The sequence below is a fragment of the Bidens hawaiensis genome, unplaced genomic scaffold (genome assembly GCF_021521415.1).
Source record: "Bidens hawaiensis isolate Kalapana, Puna unplaced genomic scaffold, B.hawaiensis_p1.1 tig00067193_1, whole genome shotgun sequence".
NCBI lineage: Eukaryota > Viridiplantae > Streptophyta > Magnoliopsida > Asterales > Asteraceae > Bidens > Bidens hawaiensis.
In genome coordinates, this window is record NW_027501905.1 from 1 (window position 1) to 21,699 (window position 21,699).

Consider the following 21,699-nt stretch of genomic DNA (forward strand, 5'->3'; position numbering starts at 1 on the left):
GTCTCTGCGTTCCTCGGTTAGCATAAGGTCTAACCGTCTTTCCACATCATTGTCTTCTGGCTGAATCAAGACCCTTGGTGAGGGTAAACCAATTTCGACCGGGACCATGGCTTCAGTGCCATAAGTGAGGCTGAACGGGGTTTCTCCCGTACTGGCCTTTTTCAGCGTTCTGTTTGCCCAAAGGACGTGCGGAAGCTCGTCTACCCAGCCGGATCTGTGTTCCAAGAGTCTTTTCTTTATGCCTTCGACGATGCTCTTATTTGCTCTTTCTACCTCACCATTACCCTGCGGGTGCGCCACTGAGGTAAAGGTGTGAGTGATTTGAAGTTCTTCCAGCCACTTTTGTAGCTTCTTGTCAGCAAAGTTGGTGCCGTTATTCCTCACTAAATTCTGTGGAAGTCCAAAACGACAAATAATAAATTCCCAAATAAATTTTTTGACATGTTTCGCGGTTGTTTGGGCTAAGGGTTTTGCTTCTATCCACTTGGTGATGTAGTCGATGGCTACCACTAGGAACTGAACGTTTCCTGCTGCTGTAGGAAATGGGCCTGTCACATCGATGGCCCACTTCTGAAATGGCCATGAAGAGGTGACTGGAACAAGTTCATTCTTCGGGCGATGCGTGTTGGGTGCGTAGAGCTGGCAAGACCTACACTTTCTGATGTATGCCAACGCATCCGTATGCATCCCCCGCCAAAAGTATCCCGCGTTGTTTAGCTTAGCTACAACAGCGCGTGGACCTGCGTGTACTCCACAGATGCCTTCGTGTACTTCCCTTAGGAGGTAGTCAGCATCTTGGTTGTCCACACATCTTAAGAGTGGGCCAAGAAAGTTACGTCTGTAAAGGATGTCATCGATGAGTTGATAATTCAGTGCTTTACAGCGTAGTTTTCTTGCCTGTGTTTTTGACTCTGGTAGTATACCCGCCGCAAGGTAATTTATTATTGGTGTCATCCACGTTTCTGTGCCGGTTTGGATGACACAAATTTCCTTGTGCGGGACTGAAGGTGCCCCGAGGAGTTCAATGCGGATGTCCTTTCCCAAGTTGGTGAAGGCTAATGATGCAAGCTTGCTTAACGCATCCGCAGATTTGTTTTCGCTACGCTTAACGTGTATGACTTTGCAATCGTTAAAATCGCGCATAAGGGTTTTTGCTTGTGCGATGTACAGGGCCATTGTGTCGTTCACGGCCGTGTACGTCCCGTTTATTTGGTTGGCTACTAACATGGAATCCACGTGGGCTTCCAAGTATTTCACTCCCATCTTACGCGCAATTCTCAGCCCGGCCAAGAATGTTTCATACTCGGCTTCGTTATTCGTACTTGGAAAATCCAGTCGAATAGCGTAAGTGTATTCTTGGCCTGCTGGGTTGGTTAGTTTCAACCCTGCGCCTGAACCCTCGTTACTGGCTGCTCCATCAGTGTAGAGTCGCCAGACATCATTGATGTCCTGTGCTGGAGAGGGTTGAGCCTCTTCCTGGTACTCTTTTTCTCGCGATGCAGGCACTTCCGCAATAAAGTCGGCCAAAACCTGGCCTTTTATGGCTGGTCTTGGCTTATACTTTATCGCGTATTCCCCCAACTCAATTGCCCATTTGGCTAGGCGTCCCGATAACTCGGGTTTGCGTAGAACGTTTGCAAGTTTGAAGTTGGTGAGAATGGTGATTGGGTGACCCTGGAAATATCGTCTTAACCTGCGTGAAACGTGTACAAGTGCTAAGACTAATTTTTCGAGGGTAGAGTACCGGGTTTCTACGTCTGTTAGGATACGGCTGACATAATAGATTGGCATCTGGATGCCTTTCCGTTCAACTAGCAGGACCGCCCCGATTGCTCTATCTGTTGCAGAAAGGTATAGGATTAACTCCTCCCCCGCTTCTGGTGCTGTGAGCGTTGGGAGTTCGATCAAGCGTGACCGAATCTCCTGAAAAGCTGCTTCCGCTTCTGGTGTCCAGCGGAAGTGCGTTTTCTTTAACTGTTTCTCAATGTTGACACGAAAGGAAACGACTTATCCGCGTGATTTGCCAAAAAGCGATTAAGTGCGACTAGTCGTCCATTCAGTGTCTGAGCCTGTTTGATGGTAGTAGGTGATTCCATTTTGATAATGGCTTCGACCTTTTCAGGGTTCGCTCTGAAGCCATCTTTAGTGACGATGACCCCCAAGAACTTCCCTTCTTCCATCCCAAAGGAACACTTGCTCGGGTTGAGCTTCATGTTTATCTTCCTGAGCGTGTTGAAAGTTTCTTCGATGTCTTTCAACATCGCTTCTGCGTCAGGGCTTTTGATGACCAAGTCATCCATGTAGACTTCCAAGTTCCTCCCAATTTGGGCCTGAAACTGGTTGTCCATCAGGCGTTGGTATGTGGACCCGGCATTCTTAAGTCCAAATGGCATCATTTGGTAACAAAATGTGCCATCGGGCGTCCGAAAAGCGGTTTTGTCCTGATCATCAACGGCCATGTGGATTTGATGGTACCCCTTATACGCATCCAGGAAGCATTTAAGGCGAAACGGTGCTAACGAATCCACCTTAAGATCAATTTCGGGTAACGGATAACAATCTTTGGGGCATGCTTTGTTTAAGTCCTTGAAATCTATGCACATGCGCCATTGTTTGTTATTCTTCGGTACCATAACGGGATTTGCAACCCATGTTTGATATCTGCTAACGCGTACGATGCCTGCGTCAAGGAGTTCCTTGACTTGGGTTCTACACGCATTAGTTTGTTCTGGCCCCATTACTCTGCGCTTTTGTACGACTGGCGTAACAGCTGGGTCGCACTTGAGCTTATGCTCTGCCTTACTTCGGGGTACGCCAGTCATGTCAGCTGGTGTCCACGCGAAGATGTCAGCGTTTTTCTGTAGTAAGCGTTTGAGTAAGGTGCGCATGGGATCAACGACTGTTGGGCCAATGGTAACGGCCTGATCAGGGTATTTGCCATTGAAGGCCCATCTTTCCGGTTCGGTGATGGTTGGTTTAGCCATCTTTGGTTTGGGTTTAGATGAGACAGATGCGATGCATACCTGGGGAATGCCGGTTATCATCGCTACACCCTCAGCTGTTGGCCATCCCATCATGCCGTGGACTGAAGATACCACGGCGTTGAATCTTGCCATCCCGTCTCTCCCGAAGAGAATGTCGTATGTGTGGTGTGGCTTCCTCATCACGACAAAGTCCACCTCTTCTGTGCGGGAGTGTTTCCCGTCCGTAAGAGTGACGGGGAAAGATAGGATACCCAGGGGGGTGTTTGTGCTGCCGTCGAACCCTTCCATCGACGCGTAGACCGTTTCCAGGCGTTCCTTGTCTTCGTCATCTAGCTTGTCGAAGAACTGCCTGTACATCACCGTTGACGCGGCGCCGTTGTCAGCAAGAATGCGGGAAGTGATGTAGTGCCCCAGCTGGCTTTTGATGATGATAGGGCCTTCTTTGCTGGGTCCTCCTAGCACTCGCGGGAAGCGCACCTCAGCTTCCTTCCACGCGCATGGTTCTGACTTTCGCCTTTTTCTTCCTCTGATGTTGCCATGAACCATGTTGATGCTGATGTCAACGGGCTTTCGTCCGTTGCCTCTGTACCGGTTATCATTCCTTCCTCCCTTCTTGATTGATGCCACAAGGTGTGCAAGTCTTCCATCCTTGACGAATGTTTCAACAATATCCTTCAAGGATGTACACTCCTCCGTACTATGACCCTTTGTCCCGTGGAAGTCACAGGATTTGCTTTGATCCGCATTAGGTCGCTGCCGGATCATTGGAGCTTTTGGCCATGGTAGTTTTTCGGTGGCAAATATCTCCGTGACGCTTTTGGTGAGTGGCGTCCACCGGTGTTTTCGGCTTGAAGGGTGTGTGTTATCCCTTCCGCCAACAAGAGGGCGAGAGCTGGATGAGGTGTCAAAGTTTACCCTTAACTGCCAAATACCTAGCTTCCTCTTTTTGTTCTGCCGGGCGATCCGAACATTGTTTTCTCTGGTCCTCTGCGTGTAGAGGTGTGTACTCTGGGGAAGATCCCTACCCAGTTGCTTCTCTGTCTCGGCAAAGCGCTTGGCCGCCGTCATGATGGCATCCCATGTGGATGGCATGCCGTCCTTACCCGTCAACGTGCGGATAAGCTCTGGGTATTCGGCGCCCTGGATGAAAGCGGCGCGAACAAGATCTTCACTTATGTTGCCCAGACTCAGCTTTTTGGAGTTGAAGCGAGTGATGAAGTCTAGTAAAGATTCATCCTCCTCTCTAACGCAGTTGAGGATCGTCCACTGTTCTTCAGTATATTTCCTCTGTTGGCTGAAGTGTTGGCTGAACTTGTTCTGAAAGTCCGCCCAATCATAGATGTGGTGGACCGGTAAACGATCGAACCATGCCCTTGCCGCTCCAACCAGTGTCATCTGGAACATATAACACCACGTGGGTTCCGTCTAGTTGCTGACGGTTGCCCCCGCAATGAATCTGTTCAAGTGATCGTCTGGGTCGGATAGACCATCATAAGTGCCGATGTTGGACATTTGTTTGGCACTTCTCGGGGCGATTGCTTCCGCAATGTCCCTTGCAAACTTGGACTTTCCTGCATTTGCAGCAGTTGGTCTAAAGGTTTTGGAGAAGTCACGTGGGTTTCTCCCCGCGTTCGTTGGTTTAAAGGTTTCTCCAAAATTCCTTGTCGGTTGGAAGTCCGTTTCCTTACGCTTCCCTTTTGCCTTATGGCGAGGGTTTGCGTCGGTATCGGATTCTTCCCGCTCATCGTCCGAGTACTCGCACTCACTGTTCATGTTGAGATGTTGGCGAGTACTGCCGAATTCGTCAGCCTGTTGAAGTGAACGCAAGCGTTCATCCAACTCAGCTTGGAACTCTTTCTGACGTGCTTCGGCCCACGCCTTAACTTGATCGAGTGTTTGGCGCGGGAGCCTCGCCCGTTTCTCCAACTGGGCATCAGTGAACCCCGGTGAAATATTGTTTACTGCACTTGTCCCGGCTTGAGTAACCGGGGTAGTGTTCGTAAAAGTTGTATAACCGCCGGTGTTCCCCCCAGTTGCTGGGGTTGTGGTTACCGGGGTTTCTTGGTCACTTACTGGCCTTGGGACTGGAGTAACGTTAACCATTTCTTCAGAAATTTTGAAAAAACTAAGAATTAGTTCTAGCTTTTATGCACGGATGGCGCCAATGAAGAAACACTAATCGACCCCGGGCAGATTACGGATAATCTGGGGGTTAAATAGATGTTTCCCACGAGGATGAGGTCCAGCAAAGAAAGTTGTTCTTCAGGTGACCTGCAAAACAGACACCGTAAGCTCGTCACTGAGAAGGGGGGGTTCCTCCTTGTGACCACCCTCCGGTGTGAGAATCAGACTAGATTGCTCTGAATATAAGTGTATATTAAGAGATTGCTAGAGAAGATAAGATAATGAGATATCAGATAATGATCCTTACCATTCCAAGGTGTTGGAGTATTTATAGCCGAAGGTAGGTTTCCAAGAAGGTACAGCCGGCTGAATAGTATTCCTGTTCTACCAACAGTGGGCTACGCACAAGCCATGCTGGTTGGTGGATAGGCTGCGGCCGATAGTGACAAGGCCGGCTGTATATTGTTCCTTTACTGCCGGCTATGCACTGTTCCACCAACTGTAGGCTACGCACGTCCCACAGTGAGGGTTGGTGAGTAGGCAGCGGCTAATAGTGACAAACAGTACTAGAGGGTGCTCCTCCTCGTACTGTTGTCGGTGAGCTGTCACCCTGTGATTGGTTCATGGGCTGTTTTGGTCAGATCATCTATTTTGCCCATACCTTGGCAGGTATAGTACAAAAGATCTTCCGAAAGCATACGGACTGGCTCATTTGGGCGGGAGTATTCCCGCCTTGCTCATTCCTTCAGATGACATTACTGAAGTATCAAGAGTTAGTGCCTTGTGCGTGTAGCCTTGCTATTAGTGCGGGTAGCCTTCCCTGATGGCTTGTATCCGCAGCTGCGGGAACAAGCGGGGTACTTCACCATTGGGAGGCTTTCCCTGCGGGAACAGCTGGCGTACTGCGTGTAAGGTCTTCATCTCTGGGCATGGTGGGTCCTGCGGAAGCAGTTGGTCCTTGCACAGACGTCCCTCTTCAAGGTGAGTCTTGCGGGTCCAACTGGGCTCTGCTGGGACCTACCTCTTCAGAATCGTATTCGGATCCACTTTTATAACTCCATATTCAAATAACCTGAGTTCAATTCGAATAAGCACCCCTAACCGGGTGGTCCGAATATAAGTTTGTTTCTATATTCACAAACATATCTGTTTATAGAAGTGCCCCAAACACGAGACTTATCTTCGAATTTCGTTCTACAAATTGGTATTTAAAGAATTTGAAATGTAATATTTTAACTTCATTTTATTGAAAAACTTTCTGTTTGAATCCCGGTGGTTAGGTGATTCTATCTATTTGTATACAATTCTCAAACCTTTAACCCCTTGAATCCATGAAATTTTCAATTTTAACCGTTTGTACATAAATAACTAATACCATCCATTTATTTTGTTAACTTTTGGTTAAAAGACATGAATGCACCCCCATTTTAATTAACAAAAATAAGAAAAATAAGTAATAAAAGTAAAAATATTAGAGCATTTCTGACAACTTCTCTTTTTTTATAATTACACTAAAAAAACATTATATTTTCTCTCTCATATACAATTAAATAATACTTTTTTACATCTTTATCATTATCTTTCATCTTTACTCCGCTCAAAACTACTTCCAACTATATTAAAAAATAAATAGAAAACGAATAGTGTTTTTCCAAAATTACTCATCTCTTTAAAATTTTCTTTCTCTTCAACTCACAACCATTTACAACCCTTTAAAAAAATTTAGAGATTTCTCTCACATAATTATAGAGAAGTTTACTCTTTAGTGGCTCCATGTTGTGAAACTAGCCTAATAGCAAAACATGTGAAAAAGAGATGTAGGAAGAAAGTGAGAGATTTCATTAATTAGGTGTGTATAATACATGAGATACAATGAGATATTTATTGGAAAGGAAAACTTAGAGAAGAAGCTAATCTATATTAGGAGTTGATAACCATAATATTAATATATTTATAACACTCCCCCTTGGTTATCAACATAATACGCTTGGAGATGCTGCCTCATTAAAAACCTTGCTAAGAAAACCCAGTGGGACAAAACCATAGCTAAGGGAAAAAGAGTGCAACGCGTATTGTCTCCCCCTGATTTATATATCCGTTAAAATGGTAAATATTGATCTTCTGTGAAAGCTTCAAAACTTTTGTACTCAATCATTTGTGTCTTCGCCTCTTGACATGCGAATTGTTAAGTTGAACAATGTTTCATGATCTTCGCGTGAAAACTTCTGTTGTGTCATCTCGTAACCATATACTATTGTATTGATACCCTGTTGTGTTTTTCTGCATGACAAGACTAACAAAACTTGTTTTGATGGGTTAGTAAAATATAAACACGTATCTTCATACCTGAAATATATGTTTTAACCCATTCCGATGTCACCTAACTAGACACATGCCGATAAATATAAATAAAGAAAATAATAATCATATATAGCTAGCAATACGATATAATGCACTTATGCATTTAATTGTGGTATTTCCGAACTAATAATAGTTCATATTCAGATACGGAATGATATTAGAGTGCATTGTTAGACATCCTTTAACGTACTCAAAGAATGAATCTTGTCTTTAGTAAAATGTCTCAACATCTTTTAGATGCACTTTGATGGATTGATAAACATATAATTACACATATACTCGAACTACAGGTCGAGCAATAATCACATCATGTCAAGGTATTTCAAAAATTCTCATTCTAAAACTTCTGTAGTTTCTCTCGATGATGTGTACATCATCACTGTAAACTGTGATTATATGAACTTTTAAGAGTGAAATTTTGATAAAAGCATGACTTGTTATATCCAACTTATTTCCCTCTTTATCAAAATATCTCTTGATTTTTATGTACCATGCTCAATCTGACTATTTTAGTCTATACGTAATAAGCATAACTCCATGCATTTTTCAATCCATCTTGGAATGCTTTCCATCACTTTTCTAGGATTTTTTTGCTACATAAACTTGCTTATTTAACACATCAATTTTTTTATCACACATCAAACATCAGTAATGCACCATTTCTTTGTTTATTAAGATAATGTATTCATAAGGTACATTATCTTCTATGTATGCGTATTAATGCACAAGAATCACATCCTTAAGATGTTTCAGTTAATCTTTCAAACATTCAAGTACCTTAAAAACTCTTTAGGAGTTCCATTTATATTCAACATATTCAATAATCATAAAGTATTCAAAGATGAATATGTATAAAACATGAGTCAAAGCGTTCTCGAGAACTTAATTTTGATAATTCAAATCCTTCATAGACTTTCATGTAAACTTTCAACATCAACTGAATCATAACATTTATTAGACACATATAAATTCTCTCTTTGTTTTACCAGAAATTTAGTTTTCGGAAAGTCACTACTTCCACCATTAGAGCATGTGTCTCACATAATTGAATTTTCATAACTCATATAATTGAATTTTCCACCATTAGTTTTCGGAAAGTCACTCCTCAAAATCAATCATGGATCTTTGCAAAATCCTTGTGCCATCAATTTTGCCTTATATCACTTAATTGAATTTTAATAACTCACATAAAAGACCCGTTTGTATCTAACACATTTTACACGTTCTGTTGTACGGACTACTAGTCCGAAAAACTTTCTGTTATTTAGAAAATTCAACTCTGCCATATTTGCGTCTTTCCAATTTGGCCAATCATTAATAGGTTTTTATTCATAGGCAGATATTATATCTTGATACTCGTCATCATCATCATTTCAAGCGCTAATTATATACAAAATTATAACAACGTCGACTTTATTTCGATTCCATATATCTTGTAAACATGATAAAATATAATTTACTGAGAGCTCTTTGTTTTCAGATACATGAGGTTTTTTCAATAACCATCATGTCTAATGTTTTTCAAGAGACCTTTTTACTATACCTCGACTTGACCATCTTTATTACTTGCTCCAATTTTCGAGGAATCATTATTCTTGGAATTGACTAGTCTACCACGTTTCAGGTGTGCCTTAGACTCACTAATCATTACCAATGTATGGTTGTCCTTCCAGGATTTATATTAATTGGAGCATAAGCAGTTGTTATAGGTGTCTTAGCTAGATACTTTGCTTTGGTCAGTGAATCGTCTGGTAATTGATTCGTTAATCTTTATACATAAATTATTCTTTTAACTTTTAGTTCATATAATTTAATTTGAGGATCAATGGTAATTCAAACTAATTTTGTTTTCTAACTGCTTTATATATCCCCCTAATTTTGAGAATGTTACTTCACTAAAGTGAAAATCAATGAGCCATAAACAAATATCTCATTAATAGCTCTAACTCTTTGATCATAGATAATAACTACATAAATTCTCAACTTCCTTTATGGTCTCATCTTTGTGTCTTGTGGTGGATTAATTTTAATATATAAAATACACGGAATATTAGATGAGTGATACTTGGTTACTAACCAAAAACCAATTGCAATGGGGAGAAAGTATCATAACTTGTTGGCTCGATGTGAATGCATGTAAAATGACAAATACCAAAATAAAACATGAACTTTTGCTCTCATTGCAACCAATTGTAGACGTTTGATGATCATCTCAACAAAATCAATTCGTCTATTAATAGTGATTTACCAAATAAATATGAAAATCTAGAATATTGTGCTTGCTATCTCATTAGCTAAGCCACAAATCACACAAACTTCATGTTGTGAAATTAATAACCATTTAGAAGATGTATCGATTTTAAAACACTAAATGGTATCATGTTAGGATATGTGTACCCCTTTCTCAATTTCATACATTTAGGGATTCACACCCTCATTAAGTTGGTAAATAAATAATTCCCCTTGAGAACAATGTTACAATATAATTATTATGAAGAATCTTTTGGTTCTTCAATAAATTTCACATCATTAACTCGGTGTGGTCTAACTGGTTATGCCATTAGATAATCATGATCCATAAACTTCAAGTTTATGATCGTATATGCATTATGTTATTTTAATGCAAATAGTTAAATATGAGAGAACCTTGTATTATCGTTTCAAGTGATGTGATTTCACTTTTGTTTTTCCACATTCTGTTCACATATATGATCAATCTCTTTACCACTTGTGGTGGTCGATCTCATTATTAGCATGACCATCATTATAATTCCGATGGTCGATCCCATTATTAATATAATCATCGTTACAATTTTCTCGATTATGTCCATGATTGCAATGATCAATACATTGTCATATTCACTTCAGGAATGGTATAAAACCAAATCATTTCCATGGTTTATTCATATTTTCTCAGACACGAATACAAAATCACTTCAAAATTTTCATACGTTTTTAATGATATGCTACTTCGCGAGCATATTTGAGGTTTGACAAATGAAAAAGTGTCTTATTTAGTTTTTCGGTCATAATTAATCTTCTCTTCATATAAAAAGTATCGAGAAGTAATTACATGAATGAGTCATGTAAGATTTATCATGCTAATATTTTATAACCTTCAATAATAAGATTTACGTAGCTTGAAACATCAAGTGTCGTGTTATATATGAATCTTAACCATTATTCAAACGTATTTATAATCTTTTGTAACGATGATATAAAACCACATCTTTAATCATATAGTTTTCTTCAATACTATCATAGATCTATTTAATGTATGATACCACAAAGAATGCAACTAAAATTAGATTTTACAATGCACGACATCATAACATGTCTCTATATAAAACAAGTTTTATTAAAACTTTGTGAAATAAGATGTTTATTTTTTCATCCGTTACAGACAAATATATAAGTCATGTATCTCAGTATCATAGCATAAGCATTCACACGTATATATGCTGCATATAAATATATTACTACACTTTGAAACATAAACAAATATCTTAATGAATTTCTTTAATGTTATAATAAATTTTTACTAAGGGATAAAAACCTTTATTTTTGTAATATATCATTCTATTCCGTATGTGTTGAGGATCTCAATGTTACAAATATATCTTTTGTCATACATATGTGTCAAATATATTTATGAATCTAAAGTTATAAAATGTATATATAATAACATCCATATACTAATTTGTATATCCACGACACACATAAATTAATAATTCCTGTCTAGATATTAAAAAAAACAAGAATTTAGTTTAAAACAAGGATTCATTTAAAAGTAGACAAAATTATCATGAACCTTACCATAAATATATTTTATGGAAAGGTTATAATTAATTTGGCAACCTTGTACGTAAAAAGTTGTTACCATTAAATTGTAAAACAATCTTTATTGTAAATGAAACTTCTTTGTCAAGAGATCAAGTTTATTAATCTAAATCAACATTTTATATAATTTCTAAACATGATGAATTCATACATCTTAACAACCATAGTAACATTATAGATATCTTTGACAGTAATATTATTATTATTTTTTTAAGATTGTTAAAAGAAACTATTCAGTTTTACAAAATATAATACATGAACCAATAGTATTTTTTTTAAATAAGAAACCACATGTAATTACTATTGTAATCTCTCTTTTCTTTTCAATATGATAGTTAACTATCCATTTATTCTAGACCTAATATAAAATTCATAAGCTTACCTGGTAGAAATTTCAAAAATCTTTAAAAAAGAATCATTAAATTTTAATACAATTAAATCACTCTTGTATGCATAATGATCAATAACATGTTACTGGACCCATGAATAATTTTTACATAAACCAATTATATATTTGGAAAAAATTATCACCGTAGTGGACGAATTATACATGAATAATATCTTTTATTTACCAAAATCAGATTACAACCCAATATTGACTGATTCCCCTAGGGTCCTAGTCTGCGTGAAAAATAATATCGAAAGAAAACCGAGATAATTTAGCCTTTTTAACTTTTTTCTACGATTATTGTTTTATGAAAAAAAAATTGTTTTGTTTCCAGTTAGTTTATTAGACACAGCCTCTTATAAATCAAAGACGTGCGCATATGAGTATAAACATAAATTACAAGGGCTAGTCTTGTTACCTGAATTATGAATGAAGAACTCATTTGGCCGAGATAACTGTCTCACCCCCTAGGTTTTTGGCAAGCTAATCATTGACTTCCATCTTCTCCTTTCGGCGGTATCTCCATGGGGTTTTGACCAAAGGTAGGGAGTAAAAAAAAACGAGTTGAGCAACTCATGCTGATAACGTGTTGTGAAACTAGCCTAATAGCAAAACATGTGAGAAAGAGATGTAGAAAGAAAGTGAGAGATTTCATTAATTAGGTGTGTATAATACATGAGATATAATGAGATATTTATTGGAAATGAAAACTTAGAGATGAAGCTAATCTATATTAGGAGTTGATAACCATAATATTAATATATTTATAACACTGCACACGTTTTTACTCTTATTTTTTTTTAATAATGGAGACATTCACGTCTTTTTACAAAATAATATTAGAATAAATGGATGGTGTTAGTCAATTATTTATAAAATTTAAAATTGAAAATTACAATGACTTAAATGATTTGGTTTGAGAAATGCATACAAATAGTCTATATAGAACCACAATGCCACATGGATTCAAATAGGATTTTTTTTCCTATTCTATTTTCCTCATATATTATGAAAGGACCAAAAGTTTAGAGTAAACTACATGTGTGGCTTTGTGCTTTGATCAAAACTTTGAATATGGTCCTTAATGTTTAAAAATTGAATGATATTAAGGAAGAGGAAATATGCAATTGTCTCTCGTAATATTAATGAGTAAACATCCCCACCCTCTCATAGAGGTGCACAAATCGGGTTCAACTGGAAAACCCGAACCGGTTCGAAACCGGTTTTTTCACACCGGGTTGTAAAATGGTACCGGTTCCAATCAAGAACCGGTTCGGTTCCCGACCCGAACCGATGCCCAGATATGCTAACTTTTAAGAACCGGGTAGGGTATGAACCGGAACCGGTTTTTACGTAAAAACCGGTTCCACCGTTTTTTTTTTTAAATTTAAATATCATAGCCGTTAGGAACCGGTTCCAACGGCTATATAGCCGTTTTTGACTGTTGGAACCGGTTTTTTAACTATAAATATGTTATTTTTTTACTCTAAATAGCAAGGTTTGTTTGTGTACTTGTTAAACCACTTCCAAAACTATAAAACACACTCCAAACCACAATTAACCTTAAACCGACAACAAATGGCAACTAATGATGACGTTGTTATGGTGATCGAAATAACAAGATGCCCCGATGTTTGGGTTCATTATGATTTGTGTCTCATAACCGACTCACATGAGTTGGCACGTTGCAAATATTGCTCGAAGTTTCTTAAAGCAGGGTCCAACTCGACATTACGAAAACATACGAATAAGTATTGTCGAGAGAAAAGAAGTTTGGAAGCTAAAAAAACGGAAGTGGGAGAGTCTTCCGGCTCTACAACCCAAAAATAAGTATTCCCGGATTAAAACGACGGACTTTGTTTTTTATGTTTTAGTTGTTATGTTTAGTATCGTTTATGTTTTAATAATGTTTGTAATAGTTATTTTTTAAATAAATAAAATGTTCGTCGTTATTAAAAAAGTAACAAAAATTAATCACGAGTAACAAAAGTAATTATAATAAAACAAATCAAAACTAAATATTAGTTGAACAAGTTACAAATAATTTTACCAAAACAAATAATTACAACTCTTCTTCGTCTTCATTCTCGTCTTCACCCTCGTCTTCGTTATCGGAAGAAACCCCGTCCTCCGCCTCCTCATCATGAATATGACGCTCTATTGGTATTTCGTCTTCAAAGTTCGCCTTGTGTTGTACACGATCCACCGCATCCAAATGGTCCTTTAGGCAAATGCAAACCTCTAGAGACTCGAGAGTTAGTTTTGTTCTTCGCATAGATAACACCCTCCCACTAAGAGAAAAAACCGATTCGGAAGCAACCGTTGAGGCTTGTACGGCAAGCAAATCACGAGCCATGGCGGATAGAATGGGAAATTCGTTTTGTTTACCATTCCACCAAGCCAACAAATCAATATTGCGAATTTCGTCGACCGTTGCGCCCTCAACATAGTTTGCTCCACTATATCGACCAAGTTCGCTACTTGGTGTGTTTCCTCTTTGCCTCTTAGATGCCGATTCACGAATCCCATTCATCAAGTTTTTAAGTGGGTCATTGCACGGCCTACTAGTTGTTGTTTTTTTCACAAAAGACGATCTCGTGCTTGGACCATACATTTGAAAATAATGGTCATAAAGGTCTTGAAGGTTTTTGTTGAACTTGTCCTTCGCTTCCGTCGACAACTTCGGGTCAATCTCGTGCATACCTAAGTTGTCGAATATTTCCTCAATCGTTGTTTCAACCCCATTAACATTCCAATAGGGGTTTAATGCGGCGGCACAAGTAAAGACCGGCGGTATGTTTTCAAGATATTTTATGAACTTTTCTTTCATCACCGCAACAATATTTTCGAAGAGTTTGTTCTTCTCCGCAAAGCTTTTAAAAACACAAGACATATAGTACAATTCTTGCAAAACCCAACAACTAGTAGGGTAATAGACTCCCGATAATTTTGTTGTTGACTTTTTGAACACGTCAAGATACTCTAACAAATAACCGACTTGGACCCAAACACTTTCCGGAAACATATCGGCCTCGCGTTCTTCAACAAGATTGTTATGAAAAGCTTGTAAAGTTTGGCGTTGGGCAAAAGCACACTTTAACATATGACAAGTTGAGTTCCAACGGGTTGGAACGTCCCAATTCGGCCCCAAATACTTTCTTTCAACCGACTTGCAATAGTTCTTATATTCAAGATGTCTTCTTGTACCACTTTTGAAGACATCTTGTAACATAAGTCTAAAGTATTTTAAATCATCACAAATGTTTTCATTGTCAAGACCTATTTGAACAACCAAGTTGATGATATGTGCAACACATCGGACATGAAAAAAATCCCCGAAACAAGGTGGTGAATATTTAATGATAAATTTTTCAGCCGCCTTAGTATTGTTTGAAGCGTTGTCAAACGAAATCGAAAATATTTTATTTCTCAAGTTGTAAGTCGTTATAACTTCATCAAGTAATTCAAACAATTTCTCGGCGGTATGTGGGAACGGGAAGTTTTCAAAAGCGATGGTGCGTTTCATCAATTGCCATGTCACCGGATCAACCCAATGAGCGGTGACACATATGTATGATTCGGACAACCCGTGTGGTGCCAACCAAACATCGGTAGTTAAACTAACCATGGCTTCTAAAGAATGAAAAGACTCGATTAACTCTTTTTTAGCACACTCCCACAACCTGATACAATGACGTCTTAAGGTAGTACGACTTACATGTGTGTATCTCGGTTGTAGAGTTTCGCGAATCAACGAATTCAACTCCGGGTCATCAAAGTGGTTAAACGGCAAACCTCGTTGAATAACGAACTTTGCCATTCTATCTTGAACTTGAGTCGTGTTGTAACGAAATAGTGTACCATCTTTACCCAAGTCAATTTGATCGGTCGCGCCAATCCCTTTCAACGCCTTGCAATATGGCTTCTCGATGTGCTTTCTCAAAGTAGAGTTGGAATCGTGCTTTAATATTGAACCACATAGTTTGCAACGAGCCTTTTGATAACCTTCGTCATCCACAATCAAATCTCAATTCTTCCATATGTCTTGGTTGCGGTTATGGTTGACTACCGTAACAACCCTTGGGTCCTCCGTAACAGGAACGGGAGCAACAAAAACACTCTTCTTAGCCTTCTTGTTAGTTTTTTTGATGGGTGCCATAATAATATTTAGTTGGATGGTCGGGTAACGGAACGAGTTTGCTAAAGGAGTAGTATTTTAGTTTGTTTTTGAGTTTGGTGGTGAAATTAGTGGTGGAAAACAAGTTATATATAGGTTTGGGCATCAAAAACCGGTTCCAACGGCTATATTACCGTTGGAACCGGTTCCAACGGATCTATTGTCTCTCGAAAACCGGTTCCAACGGCTATATTACCGTTGGAACCGGTTCCAACGGCTAATTGGTGGCTAAAAAATCGGTTCCAACGGCTATATTACCGTTGGAACCGGTTCCAACGGCTACTTTGACTTTTGTTTGACTCTTCAAAAAATACCTGCCGGAACCGGTTTTTCCGGGTACGAGCCGAACCGGTTACAATTAAGAACCGGGTAGGAACCGGGTTGGAACTGATACTAACATACAAATATGAGAACCGGGTACGATTTTCGGGTACAAAAATACCCAAACCGGGTATTGTACCAACCGGGTTGGAACTTGAACCGGTTCCGGTTCGGTTCCACCAGTTAGGTTCCGGAACCGGTTTTTTTTGTGCACGTCTACCCTCTCATATATTAATATGACCATTTCTAAGAGCTATATGCACACAACCAAAGCAAGAAAAAGAACACTAATGGATTAAAAATTAGGTTGTGTAAACCCATAAACAAGTAAACCAGGTGGGTCGGCGAGCAGGCTACTTTCGAACCCGAATGCCTGGTATATCTTTCAGACCCATCTTGATCACAGTTTTTCTAAAGAGTGCAGGCACTTTTTCTAACCCAATAGTTTCACTAAAACCTTTCGCCTGTTCAACAAGTGTCGTTTTATCTCTACCTATTTCCCTAATCGAGTTATAATACCCGAGCCACGCATGATATGCTGCCTCTTTCACACTCAGGTCAACTTTCGCCATTGACTTCTCGATCTTTATTTTCGTATCGGGATCTAAATGCGGTGACGGAGATTTATTAAGAGGAAGATCCTTAATTGCTTCAAGAAAATATTCTTCCCATGGTGCAAGCAATAATATTCCCTTTCCGTCTTTGCCTTCACGCCCCGTTCTTCCAAGTCGATTAATATACTGTTCACGGTCCACTGGGACTCCCACCTGCTCACATTATAAATTTTCAAAACGCAAAACAATTATAAGTTTTAATTTATGTAAGCCTGTAAACAAACCGAACATTCAGTGAACAGCTTGGTGGGAAGTTCGTTTATGTTCATTCATTTAAAAAACGAACAAACATGAACCAAAAAAATTGTGTTCATTTAATTAAACGAACAAACTCTTTTGTTCGCTTGTGTTCGTTCATTTATGTCCGGTTGTGTTCATTTATGTTCGTTTATCTTTGTTCAATTATGTTCGTGAACTGTTCTTTTAGATTTTAAATGAACGAGCACGAACATTTTCATGTTCATTTTTTTAAGTGAACAAACATGAACACAAACATTTGTTCGAGTAACTGCTCAATTTGGTTTAAAGTTACATGAATGAACACAAACATGCCCTTGTTTGTGTTCGGTCGGTTCGTTTACAAGCCTAAATTTGTGCAAAATGATACCATAAACTCTATAGCTTGTTCTTTTTACCTGAATTACCAAACTAACATCAGGATAATTCATTCCACGAGACGACACATCAGAGGTAATTAGTATCAGCTGTTTTTCCTCCTTAAACTCTTCAGAAACACGAGTTCGGTAGAGTTGTGGTTTTCTAGAATGAAGCTCTCGTACGTTCATTTTCATCTCACGGAGAAGAGAAAACATGAGTGATGTCATCATTGATGTAGTACAGAACACAATAACCTGAGGAATAATATGTTTAACCTATGCTACAAATTTCAAATATTAACGTTTACAGAACCGTGAAGGCGTCATACCTTATAATTCGGGACTTGAAAAATATGATCCTTTAACAGATGGTGTACTATTTGAAAATGTTGTTCGTGTGGTGCAATAACGTAAGATTGATTAACCTGCATTGATTATCAAACAAGCCACTTAAAACCCAATAAGATTTTATACAGTACATTACAAATAACTGGTCAAACGGTCAACATGACGCACCTTATCGTGTGTATCTGGACCTAGCCCAACTGTATTAATATAAGCATGCTCCCTTTTCAAAACGAGTTGAGATACTCGTCGAACCTGCAAATTGTTTAATATGTCAAAAAAGTTGACTTTTTTATGCAAAACGAGAAAATATATGCGGTTTTATGGTATTAAGCCTAAAAAAAGGTCATTTCATTATAACGAAGCAAAAGAAAGATGCCAACTTCTTTTGGAAGTGTTGCAGAAAAGAGTAACGATTGTCTTTTACGAGGTAAACAATCGACAATTTTCTCCATATCCTTCCGGAAGCCGAGGTCTAGTAAATGGTCTGCTTCATCAAGAACAAGCATTTGCAGTCCCATCAAACGAGCAGAGAATCCAGATTTGTTCTCAATATGATCCAACAGTCTACCAGGAGTTGCTACAATAATCTACAAAACAAAAGGTTTATTATACAAGTAACAAACGAATCATCATCAGATGTAAGAATGAGCAAACAGAATTACGTACATGGCACGGTTCAGTTTCTAGACGTTTCTGGTCAACTTTGAACCGAGTACCTCCAACAAGTGGTTGCACACCAATTCCAACGTGGTGCTTTAGCAATACATTGGCTTCTGCAGTTATCTGACTAGCTAGTTCTCTCGTGGGACACAGAATAAGAACGCATATTGGTGGGACCCGTTTTGCAGTGTTGTTGACTGAAGCCTTTAAAACTGTTTCAATTGCCGGAAGCTGTATGTGTTTAACAACATTGCATAACCAGAAAAGAAAATAGCAAGAAAGTAATAAGCTTTAATTTAAAAAAAAAAAAGTGGGCTTTTCGTGTACCAAAAAAGCAGCACTTTTCCCGGTTCCGGTTTTAGCTTTGACTAAAGCATCCTTGCCTGTTAGCAAGTCAACAAGACACATTATTCAATATTTACACAAATAACCTAAAACTAGAGCATAAGATATGTTTGAAGGATCCACATTCATATATACAGTTAACTTTAATAATATCCAACCAATGCATTCAATATCGGTAGGATATCGGTTATTGGTCCCCATGTGAAATATCGATCAGAATAACGGTAAGAATATCGGTACCAAGAATATCGGCCATATTGACCCATATATCACCGATATCAGTGTTTCAAGTCTTAGTTTTCAACTTTTTGTGTTTAATGTTAGTGTTTTGAGTCTTAATCAGTTCATACTTGCTAAAATTGTTGGTGTTTTGCAAGTTGCAAAAGGATAATTTGTTTATAGTAGGAGAGTATACTGAATCTTTTAGTGTTAAACTGCTATATGTTATACATAAGTTCTGCATGATATTAAAATTACCAATATCCCACCGCGATAATCTATATCTCAGATATCGGTATCTGATATTTTTCTGCATTAACTGCTTAGTATCCAAGGCTAATAAATTCTATATATATGCCAACACATTAACAAAACTAATGCAAGATTGAGAGACACATCAACCTAATTAGCAACAAAATCCCACAAATGAGCAGCATACCCTCAAGGTAAGCAGATATTGTGGCCTCTTGAACCTTGGTCATTTGTACATAGCCTGCCGAAGTAAGCGCCTGCACGGTCAACGGAGATATATTGCACTCATCAAACCTGGGGGGAAAAGAAAAAGAAAACTTTTTACCATCATAATTAAGCATAACTTTCACATTATCAATATATAAACAAAACAAACCTCTTTGGACTAAGGATTGTGTCATCATCACCCGTTTCCATCTCTTTCTCAGCCATCTTTTTCTTATTAACCTCATTCCGAATCGCCTGCACGTGCAGCGACAAATCATCCTCGTCTTCCAACTTTTTCAACGGTATCCGTTTCGTCTTCTTCATATCATACTTCCCCAACGCAGCACTACTCATCATCATCCTCCTCTCATTTCCCTTTTCATCATCATCACTCCCCTCGCCATCCGACGCCCTAACTAATCTTGAATACCCCTCGTCATCGTCCGTCCCGTCTTCACTCGACGAACTCTCGTTCTTCCTGTAACCAAACCTAGACGCCCTACCCGAATAATCTCTAACATTCAACATATTATAATAACAATTACCCAGATACCGATTCACCGAATAATGCCTAGTGGTTAACTTATTATACCCCACATTTTGACCAGTTTGACTAATTTGACTATTTCCAAATATCACTATCTGCAACTTAATTGGCTCACGATTTGAATCAATTCTACCAATTTGTCTTACCGAAATAACCGAATCATAAAAATAACAATTACCCGGATACCGATTCACTGAATAGCACCTAGTGGTCAACTTATTATACCCAACATTTTGACTAATTTGACTATTACTTTGACCACCATATATCACTCCCTGCAACCTAATTGGCTCATGATTCGATTCAATTCTAACCGAATCATAATTATAAAAACTACCCGGATACCGATACACCGAATAACGCCTAGTGGTCAACTTACTATACCCAACATTTTGACTTTTTTGACTATTACTTTGACCACCAGATATCACTCTCTGCAACCTAATTGGCTCATGATCCACTTCAATTTTACCAATTTGCCGTGCTGAATTAACCGAACTAAGTGGGCCGTCATCTTCATTCCACAAATCCTCAGCTCCGGGTTTCACAAACCGGTCCGCTAGGGTTTTAATATGTTCTTTAGGCGATAAAGGTTTAAAATTTGGCGAATTTAAGTGACCCAGATGAGGATCCGAAGTGGGTATTGCGGATCGGATCTCAGATCGGACTCTGGCTTGGTAAATTTGTTTTTCTTGATCGAGTAATCGTTGTTCTTTCTGTCTGGCTTGTTTCTCGTGCAGGCGTTTCCATTGCCATTTGTTTAAGCCGCCTGGGAAGGTGCGGGGTCCGCCGCCCATGTGGCGGAGGGTGGTCAGGCGGTGGAGGATGTGGTGGCCGGAGAGTATGGAGGTGTACATGGTGGTGTGGTGAGTGGTTAGGGTTTTTAGGGTTTTAGCAGGTGATGGTGGTTTTGAGAGTGGTGTGGGTTGATGGTGAAGAGTTTGGTTGGTTTTACAATTTCAGTCCTCCATATTTTTTAGAGCGGCTAGTGGCGTAAACGAGCCGAGCAGAGGCTGTAGACTCGTTTAATTTACACTGAGCTTAAGTTTGAGCTTGATTTGTTTTGATCTCTATTTCTAAAGCTCAAGGTCGTCTAATGAGTAGCTTTTTAAGCTTGAAGTTCGACTCGTTTACTGTTTATTAATTTATTTTTATATATTTATAATGATTTTTATATATTTTTTTTTCAATTTTAATTTTATATATCATATAAATTAAAAAAAATATTATAAATGATAGGCTAGCAAGCCAGCTCGAGCTCGGGCTCATTTAAGTTAGGGTCGATCTCAAGTAGTTCATGAATAGTTTTACTCGTTTGAGCTCCTAGTGGCTAACTCAAGCACCTTTAAAGCTACTTATAAATATATATCAATGTTTCTGAAACTATAATGCTCATTTACTAGAGAAACTACACATTTACCACACGTCTTGATACTACTATGCTATAAGTAACTACAGACTTATAAACGATGATGAAAACATAAAATTTTATATTGACATTTATATAAATATATTTATTTAATCTACAAGGAACTTCAGATCAAATCGTTAAATATGAAATCAAGTCAAATTTAAACAAGATCGAGACTGAACTATGAATATAGAGTTTGTTTTTTTAAGAGAATTAAAGTTTCATGAAACAAAATTTATCATACTTACGAATCTACAAAATATAAGTATCACAAGTTAACAGGTGTACCCATTACCAATAAGTAA

General features: G+C 38.5%; 1 protein-coding gene across 1 annotated transcript; it reads right to left on the reverse strand.

Annotated features, from left to right (window-relative positions):
- Positions 1–16,457: 16,457 nt before the first annotated feature.
- Positions 16,458–20,840, reverse strand: LOC143604875 (putative DEAD-box ATP-dependent RNA helicase 48). The gene is made up of 9 exons (XM_077081215.1): positions 19,606–20,840; positions 19,417–19,523; positions 18,741–18,796; positions 18,420–18,644; positions 18,134–18,340; positions 17,922–18,005; positions 17,735–17,830; positions 17,445–17,660; positions 16,458–16,962 (listed from the first exon to the last, which is right to left on the reverse strand). The coding sequence occupies exons 1-9, from the start codon at positions 20,838–20,840 to the stop codon at positions 16,549–16,551; spliced, it is 2,640 nt and encodes an 879-aa protein (XP_076937330.1). The 3' UTR covers positions 16,458–16,548.
- Between the last annotated feature and the right edge of the window lie 859 nt (positions 20,841–21,699).